The following is a 22245-nucleotide window of genomic DNA, read 5'->3' as shown; positions in this document are numbered from 1 at the left end:
AGAAGGGATTGCTTGATGATTAGTTTAGCAACTGCATGACGCAGAATGACAACGTGAACACGATTGGTCAAAAGTCTGTTAGTGGGGCATTATATGTTTTACCATTCATTGGCCACTGAGATTCCTATCTCCTACTTTCTAAGTATCTCTGCTGAGTCCCCAACGACCAGATGTTCCGGTTTTCAGGGGAAATGGAAAGAGAGCCTGTGACTCAACTTCCTCTTTTGGACGTTAACAAGGCTACTCCACTGAGGTAGGGCGACTCCTTTCTATGGCGACACGCCATCTGTTCTCCTCCACATTTACTGGATTGGTTGAGCAGTGCAGAAGAGAACCTCCCCCGACAAGTTTTTTTTCTCTCGTCAAGACCCGTATGTAGGGGAACTAGTTTCATAGGTTAAGCTATGTAGAAGTCATCTGAATCCTGTCCATGTTGTCCTTGGTCACGCATGAGAAAGATCAGAGATCCTATAAAATTATTCTAATTCTATGGATATGATACTGCAGCTCAAGACCGTATACTAGCTACAGTTTACTTGCTACATAACACAATAACTGTAGGCCTAATAAAGCAACTGGATTAACGAGCTCTGCACTGAAAATTGGTTATATGTCCTCGCTGTCAAAATGTAAAAACATAGGTGATTATTAGTGAGCTGGGCTGCAGGGGTGGACTGGGACAAGAATTCGACTTTGGCATTTTATCCATACCAGCCCACACCACTGCTCGTGCCGGCATCTCACCCCCACCACGGGGGGAGTGGTGCCCAGACCTACATCCACACCAGGCACCAGACATTCGCATCCACTCTAAGTTAAACTTAGACACAGGCAGTAGTATTGACACATAACATTGGCAGTAGGCCTACTAATATAGCCACTGTTAGATGGCATACCATCAAATCCACAAACAAAAATGAAAACAATGGGGCAAATTATTGTTCTAAAAACATAATTAAATCATTATACATGAACATGATTAGAAATGTACATTAGCTAAAGATCTGACTTGTGCTCAACTCTCAAGTCTGAAATTCTTATATAGATTTAGATGAACCAGTCCAGTGCCCTGTGTTTTCAGCTCTTATTCGTTGTGGCTGCTGTGTGTGTCACAGAAGGCTTATTTCTCCGAATTCTAAAGGACAAGGTCTTAATCTCTTAATACGTCTCTAAAGAGTTGTTTGAATTTATCTACTTATTATTTTAACCTATTTGCTATACTGCATCCAATGCACAGAGAACCAGGAAGTGCAGCCTTTGTTTCCCACTGGGACCTGACTGGCTGGTAGATTATTGTTAAGAACTGTGAACGGACTTTGACCATGGCCTGGGCTGAGAGAATGAGGAAGTGAAGCAAGTAAACACATAAATACTGTGTGTGTTGGAAGCTGTTATTTTCCAGTGGTATAAACAAATGGAAGTTGGCCTTGAATGCTTAACTATACAAGTATTTATTTAAATCATCTTTGCATTGATAAACATACAATTTGTATAGCATGTCAATACCCCAAAAGTCAGTTCCATTATGTAAATGTCATAATACCATGAGAGAACATCAAGGATATATACTTAAAGAAATCACTTCTCCTCCCAACAACATCCAGACATTCACTGATAGATCCATTAGGGTTTGGGAGGGTTGCAGAGAGAGGTGAACAGTGTCTCAATATATGGCCACAATCCATTAACCAAAAGACAGTACGTGTAAGTGACATACTTTTGTGTAGATGGAATGAAGTTGCCTAAAGACATTGATCAGAGATTGGTTATGTGTTTTTCCCTCTATTGGTTAAGGTTGGGATTTCGGAAAGTTGCGCTGGTCTTGGATCTGTGCTTTTTAAGGCAACTTCTTCACAGAGCTGTCCTTCTGCTCATCGGTAGAGACCGAAAATTGCGATTTCAGTGTGGTTCTTTCCACTCGTACATTGATAGGTAGCTCGAGCTGTCAGTTAAGAACCTGTTTGTGAATTAGTAGTTTGATTGGAGGTTTGGGCTGTCAGTCTTGACTCCTGTGTCTGTGTAGGTAGTCAGTCAGGAGGGTGGGGTAGTCTGTCATGACGCCTGTGGCTCCTGCTTCGAACGCCGCCTCGATGTCAGGATCCTCGTTGCAGACGAACAGGTGCACCTGAGGACAGAGAGGGCCAGACGTCAGTTATCCCACATGAGAAAAATACTACAGTACGTGCTAAAGAATTCTATAGTAAACTTTTGTATACTGTACTACACACTTTAGTATCCCTTGATCATGTGTTGTACTTGTACTTTAGAATGTTGTAGAATGCTACAGTATTATCAGCAAAAATAAGCAGTGAGGTAAATATTACAGTAATGTCTGCAAAAACACTACACTTATTTAACAATAGTAAATACCATTCTTTTAATTTAACCTTTATTTTGACAAGTAGTCAATGCTGAGACCAAGGTCACTTTTCCAGATGAGCCCTGTATTAAGCACCAAAATACACATCTAAACACATTCATATACACAAAAAGAAAAACAGAAAAGACAATCTTCAGTAAAAAGGTCCCCTAACAACCGTCTGAAATACCATAGAGGCACAAATTCCACCAATTATAAAGTGTATTGTAGATCATGCCACAAGTAAGGTGCAAGGAAATTAAAGGCTGATTTTCCTAACTCTCTGGATACCATCTATGTGACTTCAAAGAGGTGATGAGGAACTATAGTATACCATTTGCATATACCCTGCCCATTCCCCTCACCCCATTTTGTGCCACACAGGTGGACTCCAATCAAGTTGTAGAAACATCAAGGATTATCAATGGAAACAGGATCGCTTGAGCTCAATGTCGAGTCTCATAGCAAAGGGTCTGAATACTTTTGTAAATGTGATAGTTCAGTTTCTAAAAACCTGTTTTTGCTTTATCGTCATGGCGTATTGTGTGTAAATTGATGAGGGGAAAAAAACAATTTTATCAATTTTAGAATAAGGCTGTAACATAACAGAATGTGGAAAAAGTGAAGGGGTCTGAATAATTTCTGAATGCACTGTAAGTGAGACATCTACATGCTAAGTATGGACCATATATCGTGATCCCTACAGGTTATAGAAAAGAGCAGAAGCTCTGAACTATTCGTTCTGACTCCAGTCCTACCTACCTACAGGTTATGTCAAATTTGCTTTTTTAGTATTTCTCCAGTAGGTTTCCTGAAGGAGAAAGCCTCCACTTCTATGTCAAAGATAATAAAACAAAAACACTATAGTAAATCCTACAGTAATGCCTGCAAAAGCACTACCGTAAATTCTACAGTATAGTACATTATGCAAAAACTCTACATAAAAACACTACAGTATATTAAAATCCGCAAAAACACTACAATAATTACTATAGTATTTTCCATGTTGGCGGATATGAGTGAGAGGGCTGGGTTGTGCTTATTAGGTACAAAACAAAGTGAAACAGGGAGTTACTATCTGAACATTGAATGTGAAATGCTGAGTTACATTTTTTGTTGCGCAACATTTTGCTATGGTGTTCTTGAATGAACATGACCCTGGTTCCATTTCAGTCACCTGTCCCTTCACCAGGAGTGTCAAACTCATTTTGACCCGGGTGTGCATTCGGTCTTCAACAAGGTCAAGAGCGCTGCACTAAAAATTGTCAAAATATAGGTGATTATTAGTGAGCTGGGCTGCAGGGGTGGACTGGGAGCCCACACCACTACTCGTGCCGCCAACTCAGTTTGAGATATTAATCTACACATCGATTGGGCTGATAGAAATCCTCATTATTTAGTTGAATGATTTTCAATATGAGCATCATTATTTCTATATAGACTACACTTTCTTGTTCTGAACTTCTAACGCGAGTGGGAGGGGTGTGGCTTTGTGACAATAATCAAGAGCAGCTGCTCACCGATTTGACAGCTCCAACACCGCCAAAACATCAGCAATGCAGCTATCGTTGGTTAACTCTTGATCTGATTGAATCTAGGCTTTAAGATATGTTTCAAACAAGTGCCTATCATATGTGTTCCCCTGAATCAACACCTACCCTATTCGTTTCTATTACAGGCCTCCAGACTGTCATTTTCCACTGGTGTCACTTACTTTTACAGTTGGTGGCACCAGCCCATGATTTGGTCGGACCCAAATCACGAGTAATCATCTTATAAGTCATTTGTAGTACTTTATTAAGAAGTATAATAGACTACGGAGGTATTCACACCCAAGCAGGAATGCATGTTTCAATATATTTTTATGTGCTAATCCAGTGATTGTCATGAATTTTGGGGTTCAAAATTAAACTATAGATGCTATATTTTACTGTCAAAATAGGACTCCAGGATTTACTGATTTATTTTTGTTCTATAGAGATGAATTACATACATCTTAATGTGCAGTAACTAATATCATAGGCTAATTAATGAAAGGGTTCAACACCTGTAGAAGTGGAAGCTATTAAAAAAGCACAATTAAATTTCTAACTCTAAATACAATACCCACTGCTAGTAGCCATGTATTAATCCAACACTAAATGTTATGTGCTAAAAAACACATTTGTAGGCTACTACCCATGAGCTCCATATCTCAAACCCATATAAAATATCTTGGTTGTAAAATAGTTGTGATTGAGCTAAACATTGAGAGTTGGGAAATAAATAAGTATACCTACAGAAAGCTGAGACCCTCCTCTCTTCCGACAGGGACAGGGGGATGAAGCTTGTTGTACGTTTAGAAAGCATTTTTCTCTCGAGCGCATGGGGGGAGAGGAGAGTGGCTTGCTCATTGCATCAGCAGGCCCCAGTGAGGACACAGGCACATTTGGAGGGCAGCCTCTTTTTCATTACAGGAATCATTAGGATAATGCACTTTACTGTTTGACCAAATCATAGTTTTAGCCACCCCAAAAATAGGATGTTTTGAGTGAGGTGACAATGTAGAATGTGTTCCAAGTTTATAGGCACCCTTTCCGTTTTTTACCACCCATGATCTTGACTGACTAACTGATGACGGAGTTGGAGCAGGTCTCTTTACTGATGCCGCGTTTGACTTTGAATGTGAGTTTGCATGACCTCAGTCTATCAGAACTGGGCCGGCCCATCTTGGTGGGGTAGGCCAGCCATTGCCCACTGATCATCCAAAAGCCCATTATAGATCAGTAGAACAGAGAAACTCCACTAAAATCGAGCTGGATTGGAACTCCTATGTTTGCTCCTTGCCCTAGACACTCAGTGTCTATAGTTCTTAAAGGGCTGGATAAGGGAAAGAGGGATGTAACAGGAGCTCTGCTGACCCTACTGATGGGCCATGACATACTGAAGCGGTTAGCAGAAGGGGCTAGGAAGTGATGGCAGTAACAATTATGATGATAATAGTAATGATGGCGGTTGCTCTGTACCTGAATTCCTCTGTTGGCCAGATGTTTGAATAGACTCTTCCTCATCGTTAATCTGGAAAAACATTAACGTTTTGCAGGTGGTTTAATCTTTTATCAAAGCTTGTACATGGTCTGTTGGTTTTAGTAGGGAAAGGGAACTGCTTTGTTACTGTAGTAAATGTACCCACTTTTCTATCAGATAGATGACCATTCTGTTCTTCAGAAGACGCTCCTCAGGAATATATGTTCTGCAGAAATAGAAAGAGATTATTTGATAGTTACACTTTACGACATACACACACAGGGTTGCCAGAGAAAGAACAATAGAAAGCTCTCTGTCACCACACATCCGTCTGCACCTATACTCAAAGATAAACATGTGACTACACACATCCATGCACAGACATAACAGATGATGGTGAAGTCAGATGGGTACTGTATCAGCACATAAACTTTGGAACCCATACGCAGAAAAACATACATGACACACACGCACGCACACACACACCTGTTAATGATGCGTGGCAGGTAGAACTGCAGGAAGCTCTCTCCCAGCGGAACAAAGGGCAGCAGGCCGCTGTAGTAAAGGAGGAGCAGCTGCAGCCCTCGTCTCATACTGAAACTATAGGGCATGGTGGAGTTCTATAAGGAGAGAGGGAGAGCAGAGAGAGGGAGAGATGGAGGAACGGGATAGAAGAGAGCAGGAGGGACAGGGAAGAGAGAGGCTGGGTTGAGAGAGTGCAAGGAAATATCTCTCCCTAGGACAGGAGTTGGAGTTAGACCCCTGGTTCAGTTTATTGTATCTTCCCCTAGTTGACACTTACAGATCTGCGGCACTTTTTCATAATGGTAGAGTCTACAGTCGCCCACACTGTGAGGTTCTCTCTATCATACTGTTTCACCATGTTGGACGCCTGAGAGAGAGAGACCAGGGCAGAAAGGGAGAGGGGAGTTATTCGTTGTCTGTGACTAAAACATTTAGTGAAGCTGTGAAACCTATTATCGTTAGATTCTTTTTTTCCCTGACATAGTCAAATAACTCAAGCATAGATTGGTAACTTTTTTCCTAATTTGGCACACAAAGACCATGAGTAAAATGTGTCAAAAAGAATGGTACCGATTGTCCTATAGGTGGCAATGTTATAAGCGGTCTCACTTAAACCCTCATATCCACGTAGGTGTCTTTCCTCATGCTGAACAAATTTGCCTCAAGGACCCATAAGGCCTGTCAGGATATTTTTTTCATCCATCTTAAGAATTTTAGAAAACAAGTCCAAATAACACCAAGCTTGGGGTTTGGTTAATGACAAATCAAAAAATCTGATTTTTTGTGTCCATTTTTGTAAATCCACTTCACAATGGCCTATCAACTTGAAACTGAAATTGCTATTGATTACTCAAAAAAGAGAACTTAACAACTTATTTTCATAAGGAACGCTTATGCTCAAAAACATCTGCAATCATCTTCTCATGAACCATATGTCAGATTATGTCCAGATTTTTTATTTACTCATGACATCAGTCTTTAATGGTTTTAGTTGTTAAATTCAAATATAGCTGCACTGTAACCTGCACGTTAGCATATGCTAATGCTAAAAACACAAATCTTCTCATGAAACATAAATCATATTGACTCCAGATTTGGTATAGACTCAATGAATTAGCCTGTAATGAATTGGAGAAGGATTAGTTGCTGCATTCAAAGTCGGCCACGTCACACAACTAGATGGCACCATATAACACCAGGGCTATAAGAACTGAACCGATAGACATGGGGCCATGAAATTTGGTATGTAAACCAATGTATATGTCCTTAGAAGCTGTGTGATAAAGTCACTGCAACCTGAAATGGCTGCACTGGACCAGTTGGTGGCATTATAGATGTCGTCATCCTTGTGGTATTGAGAGAGAACCATGGTAATGCTTTCACTGATTGCACATAAAGGAAGATAGTTCCTACATGATATAGTGCTTGCTTTGCTATCCAACTATCTTGTGTCCTTTCTGTCTTCCTGTGAACCCCGTTCATTGCTGCTCACTGCTATATTTATAAAGTATATTCTGTAAATAAAGTTGAATTTGATTGGATTTAGCTTAGTCCTGTACTTTTTCCATCAGCAAGCTGTTGTCTTCTTTGATTTCGATGTTGACTGGCATCTTAGGGAACTTCCTGAACACTTCCTCCAACAGGGTGAACTTCCTGTCTGTACCGGTGCTGTAGTGGCCTGGTGTTGGAAAGGAAGGAAGAAAGGGAGGGGATGGGAGGGAGGGAGAAGGGTGAGGTAGTGAATGTCATGATAATACACACACACACACACACACACGCACACGCATATACGCACACACACATTGGTGCGAAACCTCACAAAGAGCATTTGTCTATGCCATTGACACACTTCTGTCAGAGAAGTATGGTGGATGAGTGTGTGTGTCTCTGTGTGTGTGCCTTAATTAGGCTGACAACGTCGTTGTATTTTGGTACACCAGAAGTACACGAATTTCCAATGAAAAGCTGCGTTTGCCTTGCAGCATTGAGTTGCAGAGGTAGTTGCATAGTGCAAAGTGTCAAGTTTGGTGGAGGAGGAATAATGCCCTTGGGCTGTTTTTCATGGTTCGGGCTAGGCCCCTTAGTTCCAGTGAAGGGAAATCTTAATGCTACCGCATACAATGACATTCTCTAGGCAATTCTGTGCTTGCCCCTTTCCAACTTTGTGGCAACAGTTTAGGGAAGGCCCTCATGTTTCAGCATAACAATGCCCCCGTGCGGACCTCCCGATTGGCACAGTGGTCTAGGGCACTGCATCGCAGTGCTAGCTGTGCCACTAGAGATTCGGGGTTCGAGTCCAGGCTCTGTCGCAGCCGGCGGCAACTGAGAGACCCATGGCGTGGCACACAATTGGTCCAGTGTCGTCCGGGTTAGGGGAGGGTTTGCCCTGCAGGGATATCCTTGTCCCATCGTGCACTAGCGACTCCTGTGGCGGGCTGGGCGCAGTGCACGCTGACACAGTCAGGGTGTTTCCTCCGACACATTGGTGCGGCTGTCTTCCGGGTTAAGTGGGCATTGTGTCAAGAAGCTTGGTTGGGTTGTGTTTCGGAGGACTCTCGACTTTCACCTCTCCCGAGTCCGTATGGGACAAGACTAACTACGAAATTGGGGAGAAAAAGGGGTTAAAAAAGGATAATATATTTTTTAACTAATAATACAAAAAAAAAAAGAAAGGTTTAAAATGAAAAACAATGCCCCCGTGCACAAAGCGAGGCCCAAACCCACTAATGCTCTTGTGGCTGATTGGAAGCAAGTCACTGCAGCAATGTTCCAACATCTAGTGGAAAGCCTTCCCAGAAAAGTGGAGACTGTTATAGCAGCTATGGGGGATCAACTCCATATTAATGCCATTGATTTTGGAATTAAATGTTTGCCCGACCTGCATTAAATGTGACCTCCAGTCTGTCCTTATACAAGGGTAAGTCCTGAAAAGAAAACACAATTAATATTTTATACTACAAAATGAATGAACTGTCTCATTACTGTATGGGACAGTTTATAAAAGCTAAAACAGTTTATGGAACATTATAAAAGGGGCCTACATGTATACACATTATAATACAAACACATTAAGGTCAGAATAGCTATGGTAACAAAGAGTTCAAGCAACAATCAAGGGGTGTTTTATATTCTATGGTTTTAATATACATTTGACCTCTAACCTCTAGGTTTAGGGAGGAGATGGTGACATCATGGCCAGTCTGCCTCAGGAGGTTTTCGTCATGTGACACGACCACATGACCATCCCGGGTCAGGTGACAGTCCAGCTCCAGCATTCCTGTACCCTGCTCCACCGCACTGAGGGGGAGGGGGGGGGGGGGTGGTAGATTAAATGCCGACACCCGCATAACTGTTGTTTTGAACGTGTCGTAGGTGGAACTGCATTAGAGCTGTCAATCCACAAGTGGCTCCCGGCATCATACTTATTGTAGACATTGGCACATTAGTAGTAATCCCATGTAGCCATGTTTACAAGTTCCAACACTGGAATGTGTGATACAATCTACACATCGATTAGGCTGAAATATTTTGTTTAATGATTTTTAATTTGAGTTTCATTATTTCTATATAGCCTACATTTTCTAGTTCTGAACTTCTAACGTGAGTGGGATGGGTGTGGCTTTGTGACAATGACCACACAAGCAGCTGCTCACCGATTTGAAACACCAACTATGCAGGTGTAGGTTAGCGCATGTCAATGCTTGATCTGATTGAATCTAGCTCAGAGGTGTCAAACATACTGGCCTGTGAGGGGGTCCAATCCAGCTTTAGGGTGGTTTGAGAAAAAATACAAAAAAATCAAATAAACATACTTTAAAATGACTAAAACCAAATCGAAAGTATGTCAAAATAACAATGGACCTAAAGTATTCATACCCCTTGACTTATTGCACATTTTGTTGTGTTACAGCCTGAATTCAAAATGGATTAAATAAATTTGTCACACATAAAAGTTGTTTCATTTATTCTTTTCAAATATCGAATTTACATAAGTACTGTATTCACACCCCTGATTCAATTAAGTGATAATGCCCGAGAAGCCTGTGTTTGGAGGATATATTGGCACGGGTGTTCGTGGAGGGCCGGCAAACTGTGCCAATACCCTTCAAACACCGGCTAAGAGGGTTACCTACATATTCAAATAACGATTGACATATTTTCATTAAACTTTATTTTGATGAATTTATTAAAATTATTTCATCCTTCCACAAGATATAGTCCTGACACAAATCTAAGGTTGCACCCCAAGCCGGTTCGTTTGCCAGAGACTCAACCCAGTTGTTCAGTCTTTTTGTTCTAAATTGTTCTAGTCATTCGTTCTAAATGTTCCATACCCATACTGGCTGGCAACATTTTTATCCCTTGAATTCTAGCTAGCCAACTACAGCTAACTTACAGTCACGTCAAACAGTGCAGCCAAAATAACAGCAAAGTAGCTTAATTTGCATCTGTTTAAGTTGCTTTCTAGTGTAATCTATTTGGATACAACCATAACAATGAGCTAATGAGGCGCGATTTCTCCTGGCATAGAAAATGTGCTCTCTCATCAGGACACTGTTGTTCAGAGGAGCTAGCCAAAAACACAGCTAACACAAACACTTCAAACTGAAGCTGGATAGACTTTAAACTAGTCGGACTTCATTTCATTTGATCTTTTTTCAATTGATATTTCTTTGTATATATCCATGAAAATGATGCCAGCTGATTCATGATTTCGACTGGCTGAGAAATGCTGCCTGCCTGTCTGTCTCATCCTGACTCCCGACACTTTCATAACTATGGGACAGCTTGAGATTGAGTTTGAATATTGAAACAATGTTGAAATGTTGAAGGTAATATGTAATATGGTAATATGTAATATGGTAAAGTGACTATGCATAGATAATAAACAGCGAGTAGCATCAGTGTAAAAGCAAAGCTGTATTACTTTTTGAGGATCTGGGGACCCATGCCAAATCCTCAGTCTCCAGAGGGGGAAAAGGTGTCGTGCCCTCTTCACGACTGTCTTGTTGTGTTTGGACCATGATAGTTTGTGGTGATGAGGACACCAAGGAACTTGAAACTCTCGACCCGCTCCACTACAGCCCCATTGATGTTAATGAGGGCCTGTTCGGCCCTACTTTTCATGTAAGTCCACGATCAGCTCCTTAGTCTTGCTCACATTAAGGGAGAGGTTGTTGTCCTGGTCTCTGACCTCCTCCCTATAGGCTGTTTCATCATTGTCGGGGACCAGGCCTACCATCATTGAGTTATCTGCAAACTTAATAATAGTGTTGGTGTCGTGCTTGGCCACACAGTTGTGGGTGAAGAGGGAGTACGGGAGGGGACTAAGTACACACCCCTGAGGGGCCCCAGTGTTGAGGATCAGTGTGGCAGACATGTTGTTGCTACCCTTACTACCTGGGGGCAGCCTGTCAGGAAGTTCAGGATCCAGTTGCAGAGGTAGGTGTTTAGTCCCAGGATCCTTAACTTAGGGATGACCTTTGTAGAAACTATGGTGTTGAACGATGAGCTGTAGTTAATAAACAGCACTCTCACATAGGTGTTCCTTTTGTCCAGGTAAGAAAGGGCAGTGTGGAGTGCGATTGAGATTGCGTCATTTATGGATCTGTTGAGGCGGTATGTGAATTGCAGTGGGACAAGGGTTTCCGGGATGATGGTGTCGATGTGAGTCATGACCAGTCTTTCAAAGCACTGAATGGCTACCGACATGAGTGCTACGGTGCGGTAGTAATTTAGGCAGGTTACCTTCACGGGCACAGGGACTATGGTGGTCAGCTTGAAACACATAAGTATTACAGATTCGGTCAGGGAGATGTTGAAAATGTTAGTGAAGACACTTGCCAGTTGTTCCGCACATGCTTTGAGTACACGTCCAGGTAATCCGTCTGGCCCCGTGGCTTTGTGAATGTGGACCTGTTTAAAGGTCTTGCTTACATCAGCTACGGCGAGTGTGATCACACAGTCATCCGAAAAAGCTGGCATTCTCATGCATGCTTCAGGGTTGCTTGCCTCAAAGCGAGCATAGAAGGCATTTAGCTCATCTGGCAGGCTCGCCTCACTGGGCAGCTTGCGGCTGGGTTGCCCTTTGTAGTTTGTAATAGTTTGCAAGCCCTGCCACATCCAACAAGCGTCAGAGTCGGTGTAGTAGGATTCAATCTTAGTCCTGTATTGATGCTTTGCCTGTTTGATGGTTTGTCTGAGGGCATAGCAGGATTTCTTATAAGCGTCCGGATTACAGTCCTGCTCCTTGAAAGTGGCAGCTGTAGCCTTTAGCTCGGTGCGAATGTTGCCTGTAATCCATGACTTCTGGTTGGGATAGCAAAATCAGAATTAGTTGGGTAACATAGATAAATAAGATGTTTTATCTTATTTATTGTCATTAGAATGTCTTCTTTTTGAAAAATACTGTTGACAGTGTGCAGTTATCCCTTCTCTGCTAGGGCTCAGTTACTTGGGGTCCAGAGAGGGGAGAGGTCAGGTTAGTCTTATCTGTGAATGTGTCTGTAACTATTTCTAAACCAGGTGAAGGGATGGCGTGATTAAAGGGGAACCAGTTAGTTGGCTCCACAATGTCTGTGTGCCAGTCACTCCTCTCCGTGATCTTGTCCAGGAGGGATTGTATTTGAGATGGGAGTGTCTAGAATTGACAATTGATACAGTGGGGAGAACAAGGATTTGATACACTGCTGATTTTGCAGGTTTTCCTACTTACAAAGCATGTAGAGGTCTGCATTTTTTTATCATAGGTACACTTCAACTGTGAGAGACGGAATCTAAAACAAAAATCCAGAAAATCACATTGAATGATTTTTAAGTAATTCATTTGCATTTTATTGCATGACATAAGTATTTGATCACCTACCAACCAGTAAGAATTCCGTCTCTCACAGACCTGCTAGTTTTTCTTTAAGAAGCCCTCCTGTTCTCCACTCATTACCTGTATTAACTGCACCTGTTTGAACTCATTGCCTGTATAAAAGACACCAGTCCACACACTCAATCAAACAGACTCCAACCTCTCCACAATGGCCAAGACCAGAGAGCTGTGTAAGAACATCAGGGATAAAATTGTAGACCCGCACAAGATTGGGATGGGCTATAGGACAATAGGCAAGCAGCTTGGTGAGAAGGCAACAACTGTTGGCGCAATTATTAGAAAATGGAAGAAGTTCAAGATGACGGTCAATCACCCTCGGTCTGGGGCTCCATGCAAGATCTCACCTTGTGGGGCATCAATGATTATGAGGAAAGTGAGGGATCAGCCCAGAACTACACGGCAGGACCTGGTCAATGACCTGAAGAGAGCTGGGACCACAGTCTCAAAGAAAACCATTAGTAACACACTACGCCGTCATGGATTAAAATCCTGCAGCGCACGCAAGTTCCCCCTGCTCAAGCCAGCGCATGTCCAGGCCCATCTGAAGTTTGCCAATGACATCTGGATGATCCAGTGGTGGAATGGGAGAAGGTCATGTGGTCTGATGAGACAAAAATAGAGCTTTTTGGTCTAAACTCCACTCGCCGTGTTTGGAGGAAGAAGAAGGATGAGTACAACCCCAAGAACACCATCTTGAGTTTAGACCATGAAGCATGGAGGTGGAAACATCATTCTTTGGGGATGCTTTTCTGCAAAGGGGACAGGACGACTGCACCGTATTGAGGGGAGGATGATGGGGTCATGTATCACGAGATCTTGGCCAACAACCTCCTTCCCTCAGTAAGAGCATTGAAGGATGGGTCGTGGCTGGGTCTTCCAGTATGACAATGACCCGAAACACACAGCCAGGGCAACTAAGGAGTGGCTCCGTAAGAAGCATCTCAAGGTCCTGGAGTGGCCTAGCCAGTCTCCAGACCTGAACCCAATAGAAAATCTTTGGAGGGAGCTGAAAGTCCGTATTGCCCAGCGACAGCCCCGAAACCTGAAGGATCTGGAGAAGGTCTGTATGGAGGAGTGGGCCAAAATCCCTGCTGCAGTGTGTGCAAACCTGGTCAAGAACTACAGGAAACGTATGATCTCTGTAATTGCAAACAAAGGTTTCTGTACCAAATATTAAGTTCTGCTTTTCTGATGTATCAAATACTTATGTCATGCAATAAAATGCAAATTAATTACTTAAAAATCATTATGTGATTTTCTGGATTTTTGTTTTAGATTTCATCTCTCACAGTTGAAGTGTACCTATGATACAAAAAATTGACCTCTACATGCTTTGTAAGTAGGAAACACTGCCGATTTTGCAGGTTATCAAATACTTGTTCTCCCCACTGTATATGCCATTGGATGAGGTTATGTTTTGATCCTAAGTGGTCCCAAGAACGGGATAAAACTTTGTTTAGGAGACCAAACTGAACGATAATTTATAGCCAATACTGTCTGGCTATGGGATACTCCTCTCTCAAATAAAATTCTTCCTTTCTGCAGTTTTCCCAAGACCTGTGGTTTGTCATGTCGACTAGGGAGTGGATCTTTGCTATAAAGGATCTCAGTTGCCATTATGTTGACACTCTCAGGGAATTCATTTATAGACACTGAATTGATCTGAGTCACACGGCTATGGTGAAGCTCATATAATTACAGATGGACTTTATGATAACTGACTTGTGTGGTTTGCTCTCTCATGATTTGGTAATACAGGAAATTTCCACGACAACCTACAGTCACTGTGGGGACAACGTCATCGATGCACTTATTGATGAAGCTGGTGACTGAGGTGGTATGCTCCTCAATACCATTGGATGAATCCCGGAACATATTCCAGTCTGTGCTAGCAAAACAGTCTTCTCATTTGACCACTTCAGTATTGAGTGAGTCACTAGTTACTTCCTGCTTTTGCTTGTAAGCAGGAATCAGGAGGAAAAAATTATGGTAAGATTTGCCAAATGGAGGGCGAGGAAGAGCTTTGTATGCATCTCTGTGTGTGGAGTAAAGGTGGTCTAGAGTTGTTTTCCCTCTGGTTGCACATGTGACATGCTGGTAGAAATGATATAAAAAGGATTTATGTTTGCCTGCATTAAAGTCCCCAGCCACAAGGAGCGCAGTTTCTGGATGAGCATTTTCTTGTTTGTTGATGGCCTTATTCAGCTCGTTGAGTAAGGTCTTAGTGCCAGCATCGGTTTGTATTGGTTAAATAGACAGCTACGAATAATATAGATGAAAACTCTCTAGGCAGATAGTGTGGTCTACAGCTTATCATGAGGTACTCTACCTCAGGCAAGCAATACCTCAAGACTTCTTTAATATTAGACATCACAAACCAGCCGTTATTGACAAATAGACACACACACCCACCCCTCGTCTTACTAGATGTAGCTGTTCTGTCCTGCCGATGCACAGAAAACCCAGCCAGCTCAATATTATCTGTGTCTTCGTTCAGCCATGACTCAGTGAAACACAAGATATTAGACCCACCCGTTGTATAATACTTTGTAGAATAATCTTTGGCATTGATTACAGCTGTGAGTCTTTCTGGGTAAGTCTCTAAGAGCTTTCCCCACCTGGATTGTGCAACATTTGCCCATTATTCTTTTCAAAATTCTACAAACTGTCAAATTTGTTGTTGATCATTGTTGGACAACCATTTTCAGGTTTTGCCTGAAAGTAGATTTAAGTCAAAACTGTCTTCTTGGCCACTCAGGAACATTCACTGTCTTCTTGGTAAGCAACTCCAGTGTAGATTTGGCCTTGTGTTTTAGGTTATTGTCCTGCTGAAAGGTAAATTAATCTCCTAGTGTCTGGTGGAAAGCAGACTGAACCAGGTTTTGCCTGTGCTTAGATCAATTCTGTATCTTTTTTTATCCTGAAATTCTCCCCAGTCCTTATTGATGATAAGCATACTGTCGTGACTTCTGCTTAATGTGAAGACTGTTATATCAAATCAATTCTCTGTGTAATTATTATTACGGAATTAAACTAATCTTGTAACATTAATAAACTAAGTCGTCGTGGCACCATGGGAAAAAGTTTAAAGAGTCACTATTTCCCGAATTGAACTCTTCAGATATTTTCATGTCTTATCGATTACAGTCACTTATTAATGTATTATTACCTCAGTCATTCTGAACGTCGTAATTTCTTGACGTCTGCACTAACCCTACTTTATTGATGAATCAGCTCAATTATTTATTCATTTACTAACTAATTAAACAATTACAGAATACACAAACATTATACAGTAAATTGTCTCTCGAAGACTAGCAAAACAGGACCGTTTGGGTATAACACGGTGGCGAGGAGACAAAGGAGTTACTCTATTGGACATTGGGAAGCTACGCTCACAAAATACAAACTCTTAAGCACTCTAATATTCGCTCAGTCGGGAAAAGAGAACACAATATATGTATTTATGACTGAGCTGTCCTTGATCGTCCAAATCCTTGGTCACGGAGATGTTGGGTGTACGACTCTGGTTCAACCACCAGAGATCACCATGTCCTTAGGTAGAACTACTGGTCATGGTGGTGGTGGTAAGAATGGATACTTCACCGTACCTTGTACAGTAGTTCTCAGAGTTGATCTCGTTAGAATGCTTCAGAGGTTATCGATGTTCTCATCCTAGGCTACGTATGCTTCCACCTGCAGATTGATAAGGCGACGTCTAGGATTTGCTTCTTCTGTAGTGATCGATAGTTTGAGTTTATAACCATTTTGCAACATTCGGCTCACGCTTGGTCTATAGAGTGGTAGATTTCTGAACCATTTGTAACCTTTTCAGCTGATGCTGAACATAACTGGTCTAATATGTTAATTCTTCAGTGCGTCCTTTTAAACAATTGGGGAAAAAGGGCGTTCCATTACGTTTCGCATAATTACTGTGCTCACGTGGGCGTGGTTACTCACTTGGTAAACTACATAAAAAAAACATTTTCTCATGTAGAAGACAAATCACATTTCTATTTTTTCAAAAATATTCAGATACTTAATCATTATTTTTATACAACATTCAGATGCAAACCTCATAATTAAGAAGTGTAGACAGAGGTACAGTTATGTGGTTCTGTCTTTCATGATGTCACATCATCAAAACAAATGAGGGGAAGGGCTAGCTAAAAGGGTTATGGGAAGGGTTAGCTAACATTTTAAGTACAGTGGGGCAAAAAAGTATTTAGTCAGCCACCAATTGTGCAAGTTCTCCCACTTAAAAATATGAGAGAGGCCTGTAATTTTAATCATAGGTACCCTTCAACTATGACAGACAAAATGAGAAAAAAAATCCAGAAAATCAGTGGTTAACCTAGTGGTTAGAGCGTTGGACTAGTAACCGGAAGGTTGCAAGTTCAAATCCCCGAGCTGACAAGGTACAAATCTGTCGTTCTGCCCCTGAACAGGCAGTTAACCCACTGTTCCTAGGCCGTCATTGAAAATAAGAATTCGTTCTTAACTGACTTGCCTAGTTAAATAAAGGTAAAATAAAAAATAAATCACCTTGCGGGATACAACTCAGCCCATGGGAGCCCCCTGACAATAGCAGAGGGTCACACCACCGGGCCAGGACCCATTGGCCTGACAGGGACACCTGAAGCAACCAGCTTAGGCTGCGAGATGCATCGAGGTGAGTGGCTAGCACTCAGCACCGGAAGGGCCACGTCAACAATAGCCCAAGGGGAACGACTTCCATTACAGAAGCCAAAATTTGCCTAAGCAGAGACGGAATCCAGACACCCTCCGTGGGGATAGAAAAGTGTGATAGGCGAGTGAGTCTAGCTCGAGACCCAGAAACGGAATGCACTGAGATGGAGTCAGACGGCTCTTTTCTGGTTTATTATGAAGCCTAGAGACTGAATATGGGACTAGCATGGATGTGTGTAATACCAATCGTCTTGTGAACATTCAGAATATGTAGACTGAGGTGCTTGCTGAGGGCACGTAGGTCTCAAATGGGACGTACAATCCCGTCCCTTTTTGGAACCAGGAAATACCAGCCGTACCAGCCGTCCTGGATCTTCAACATTGGAACCACTCGGATTACCTGCTTCTGGAGACAGGAGGATATTTCCTCCCTCAAAATGGGCGCCGAGGACTCGGGAACAGTCGAAGTGATGATGCTGCAGAAGTGTGGGGAATGCACAACAAATTGTAGCCTGTACCCCAACATTACTTTTGGTATGATCCAGGGTGACACTGCGTATGTGCGCCATTGGTTGGTGCAGACAGTGAGACTCCCGTGAAATGCCATCTGAAGGGCCGGGAAACCACCATGGGGACCGGGAGAGATTACTTATTTTTCCACCACTTTTGACAACCAAAGAGACTTTGTGGGATAATAGCATGGTCCTGTCCAACCCTGCTAATTCCCTCAACTCTGCTACCAACAACCACTTAAGGGGCACAGGGGGATCTGGCAAGGGCTGACGTAGTACCTTGTTTGGACAGCAACCAAACTTGGGGGCACTGTTGTCAAAGTAATGTTTTTGTGGAGGGTTGCACTGGTCGCTCACACCTGTACCAAGGACCCTCGTTCTGGGGTTACCCGAGCCAAGTGCTCAGGGGCTGCTTTCTCATCAGAAGGGGGGGGAGGCGGTCTGTGTATATTTGTAAACAACAGCTGGTGAACGAAATTTAAGGAAGTCTCTAGATTTTGCTTGCCTGAAGTAGAGTATCTCATGATAAGCTGTAGACCACACTATTTGCCAAGAGAGTTAATCAAAACATTTTTGTGGCTGTTAATTTACCACCACAGACGGACGCTGGCAGTAAGACTGCACTGAGTCAGCTGCATAAAGGAAATAAGCAAACAGGAAACCGCTCACCGTTAGGCGGCGCTCCTTGTGGCCGGGGACTTTAATGCAGGGAAACTTAAATCAGTTTTACCTAATTTCTATCAGCATGTTAAATGCGCAACCAGAGGGAGAAAAACTCTAGATCACCTTTACTCCACACACACAGACGCATACAAAGCTCTCCCTCGCCCTCCATTTGGCAAATCTGACCATAATTTTATCCTCCTGATTCCTGCTTACAAGCTAAAATTAAAGCAGGAAGCACCGATGACTGTCAATAAAAAAAAGTGGTCAGATGAAGCAGATGCTAAACTACGGACTGTTTTGCTAGCACAGACTGGAATATGTTCCGGGATTCTGCCGAAGGCATTGAGGAGTACATCACATCGGTCACTGGCATTATCAATAAGTGCATCGAGGACGTCGTTCCCGCAGTGACTGAATGTACATACCCCAACCAGAAGCCATGGATTACAGGCAACATTCGCACTGAGCTAAAGGGTAGAGCTGGCGCTTTCCAGGTGTGGGATTCTAAACCAGAAGCTTATAAGAAATCCTACTATGCTCTCCGACGAACCATCGAACAGGAAAAGCGCCAATACAAGACTAAGATTGAATTGTACTACACCGGCTCCGACACCCGTCGGATGTGGCAGGACCTGCAAACTATTACAGACTACAAAAGGGAAGCACAGCCACAAGCTGCCCAGTGACACGAGCCTACCAGACAAGCTAAATCACTTTTATGCTCGCATCGAGGCAAGCAACACTGAGGCATGCATTGGAGAACCAGCTGTTCCGGACAACTGTGTGATCACGCTCTCCATTGCCGATTTAAGACCTTTAAACAGGTCAACATTCACAAGGCCGCTGGGCCAGACGGATTACCAGGACGTGTACTCCGGGCATGTGCTGACAAACTGGCAGGTGTCTTCACTGACATTTTCAACATGTCCCTGACTGAGTCTGTAATACCAACATGCTTCAAGCAGACCCCCATAGTCCCTGTGCCCAAGGTAACCTGCCACTAAGGTACCCTGCCTAAATGACCACAGACCGGTAGCACTCACGTCCATAGCCATGAAGTGCTTTGAAAGGCTGGTCATGGCTCACTATTATTATCATCCCAGAAACTCTAGACCCACTCCAATTTGCATACCGCTCAAACAGATCCACAGATGATGCAATCTCTATTTCACTCCACACTTTTCTTTTCCACCAAGACAAAAGGAACACCTACGTGAGAATGCTATTCATTGACTACAGCTCAGCGTTCAACACCATAGTGCCCACAAAGCTCATCACTAAGCTAAGGATCCTGGGACTAAACACCTCCCTCTGCAACTGGATCCTGGACTTCCTGACGGGCCGCCCCCGGGTGATGAGGGTAGGTAGCAACACATCTGCCACGCTGATCCTTAACACAGGAGCCCCTCAGGGGTGTGTACTCAGTCCCCTCCTGTACTCCCTGTTCACCCACGACTGCATGGCCAGGCACAACTCCAACACCATCATTACGTTTGCAGACGACAAGTGGTAGGCCTGATCACCGACAAGACAACCTATAGGGAGGAGCCCGACTCTGTACCGGTACCACCTGTATATAGCCTCACTACTGTAATTTTACTGTTTTTTATTTCTTTACTTATTTATTGTTTACCTAATACCTATTTTTTTAAACTTAAATTGCACTGTTGGTTAGGGCTTGTAAGTTTCATTTCACATGACAAATAAACTTTGATGGGAGGACGGCTCATAATAATGTCTGGAATGGAGTAAATGGAATGGTATCAAACACATTAAAGATGTGGTTACCACTCCATGTGGTTACCACTCCATTGACTCATTATGAGCAGCCTCCAATGAGTGAATGTTCTTGAGTGGCCTACTTACAGTTTTGACTGAATCTGCTTGAAAATCTATGGCGAGACTTAAAAATCGCCGTCTGCGACTTACCCAAACAGAATCACATCTGTAAATGCTGCCAAAGGTGTTTCTAACATGTATTGACTTTAGGTAGATTGTTGAACAAAAATACAATTAAATCCATTTTAATACCACTTTGTAACACAATCAAATGTGAAGCAATCGAATGGGGGTGAATACTTATGATACGCACTGTAACTGATCTGAAGCCAGGTTTGGTTAGGGTTGGTCACTTACTGTGTGAAGGCCTCCATGGTGCTCTCTATCCTCTCGCCGCTTCCTGCCAAGACAGATCAGAAAAGCAGAGAACATCACTGTCATATCCAGCTCCAAGACTCTCGCTCTCTAGCCTGCTTTTCCTTGATCCCCACTGACTTGAAATAACAGGATAGTTCAAATCAGAGCCAAATATTTATCCAGATATAGTGTGACTCTGGGTCAAATCAATAGACACTCAGCATTCCTGCATGCAGCTACACCACAGGCTCCAAACATCCCACTTTCACTTGTCCAGTCCATTCACATCAATGATTACAGATGAAAAGTGAAACAGCACGTTAACTACCACATCCCTCCACCGTTCCTTCCTTACCTCCTCTGTGTGAGATGTGGGTGCAGTGGAAGGCAGCCCGTTTCTTCTTGTGGAGGATCTGAGGGTTCTTCAACAGGTAGAGCGACGTCAGGGTGTAGCCCCCTAGGGCCGGAAGGATAAAGTACAGGAAACTGGCCATAATCAATTCTCCTCAGCAAACGGTCCTCAAAAGTGTCCGAAGGCAATTAGGCGCAGTATCAAAAGGCCTTTGGATCCTCCTAGATACTCTAACAATAAATGAATAGAACACCTACAAGTGTCAGGCTGTGTACTGATGGAAAATAACCTGCCAGATATGAGTCCCTTGTTCTGCAAGTTGTAATAAAATATTTTCAGCTATCGCCCACCGTGCTGCTTCATAACATAGGTAACTAACAGCCAATGTAGAAACCACTCCAAATCCTCTTCAAGTGCATCTAAAGACACTCAATTGATCTGGTCATATTATAAACTTCACTTGACTCTTTTTCACACAATTATCTTCTCTCTTTCTATCTTCCACTTTACTACTCCTTCTTTTATTCTGATCACTCGGTTTCTCTCTCTGTCAGTCCATTGGTCACCTCTCAGCCTACAACAATGTTGTAACAACTTTCATACAGTAAAAAAAAAAAAAAACAGGACTTGAAAAACTGGTACAACCTAAGGAGGCATCCGAAGGAAGTGCCACAAGGTCCTACTCCCATAACTTGCACTCGAATGCTTAGCAAAACTCTTACTCATAACCTCACCCAACGCTCCTCTCTTTCCCTCCATGGGTTCTGTTTGTAGTCAACCCTATCTCCTTCGCACTCTCCCTTTTTACCGTTCCCCCTCACTGAGTAACTGGGACCCACACGAAGTCATAAAATCACAGTTAATACTAGTCCGTCAGTAGGAGCTGGCCTCCCACACCTCTCTTTGCCCTCTTTTTCCCTTCCCTGTGGCATATATTGTTCTTCTCTCAGGCGTTACTACCTTTTGTGACACAAACTCACGCTCTCTTTCACTGTGTGTGTGATAAGGTAATCATGTAAATGGAACTATCCTACACGAAGTGCGGCTATAAAATACATTAAAAGCAAACCTCAAATAACATGCATTTATGGGTGGGAATATGAATGTAATGATAACATTA

General features: G+C 42.7%; 1 protein-coding gene and 1 non-coding gene across 2 annotated transcripts; one reads left to right on the top strand and one right to left on the bottom strand.

Moving 5' to 3' along the window:
• Positions 1-1434: 1434 nt before the first annotated feature.
• On the bottom strand, positions 1435-22041 carry LOC110521893 (lysophospholipase D GDPD3). The gene is made up of 10 exons (XM_021599834.2): positions 21129-22041; positions 20774-20816; positions 9052-9187; positions 8769-8814; positions 7450-7568; positions 6168-6257; positions 5852-5985; positions 5532-5591; positions 5365-5416; positions 1435-2125 (listed from the first exon to the last, which is right to left on the bottom strand). The coding sequence occupies exons 1-10, from the start codon at positions 21265-21267 to the stop codon at positions 1997-1999; spliced, it is 948 nt and encodes a 315-aa protein (XP_021455509.1). The 5' UTR covers positions 21268-22041; the 3' UTR covers positions 1435-1996.
• LOC118945902 lies at positions 3135-3188 on the top strand. Its single transcript, XR_005041057.1, has one exon. It is a non-coding gene; the product is annotated as a U7 small nuclear RNA (small nuclear RNA).
• Positions 22042-22245: the final 204 nt, after the last annotated feature.

The sequence above is a fragment of the Oncorhynchus mykiss genome, chromosome 30 (assembly GCF_013265735.2).
Source record: "Oncorhynchus mykiss isolate Arlee chromosome 30, USDA_OmykA_1.1, whole genome shotgun sequence".
NCBI lineage: Eukaryota > Metazoa > Chordata > Actinopteri > Salmoniformes > Salmonidae > Oncorhynchus > Oncorhynchus mykiss.
The sequence above is the reverse complement of the archived record's forward strand: the minus strand, read 5'-3'. Positions and strand labels throughout refer to the sequence as shown.

Bases quoted from the DNA above. Each gene is read 5' to 3' on its own strand.
- LOC110521893 (XM_021599834.2), bottom strand. From the start codon at position 21,267: ATGGCCAGTTTCCTGTACTTTATCCTTCCGGCCCTAGGGGGCTACACC. The intron at 8,815-9,051 runs GTTAGAGGTCAA...TTTTCTTTTCAG, and splicing joins TCTCCTCCCTAAACCTAGAG to GACTTACCCTTGTATAAGGA. The intron at 6,258-7,449 runs GTACAGGACTAA...TCTCTCTCTCAG, and splicing joins ACAGCTTGCTGATGGAAAAA to GCGTCCAACATGGTGAAACA.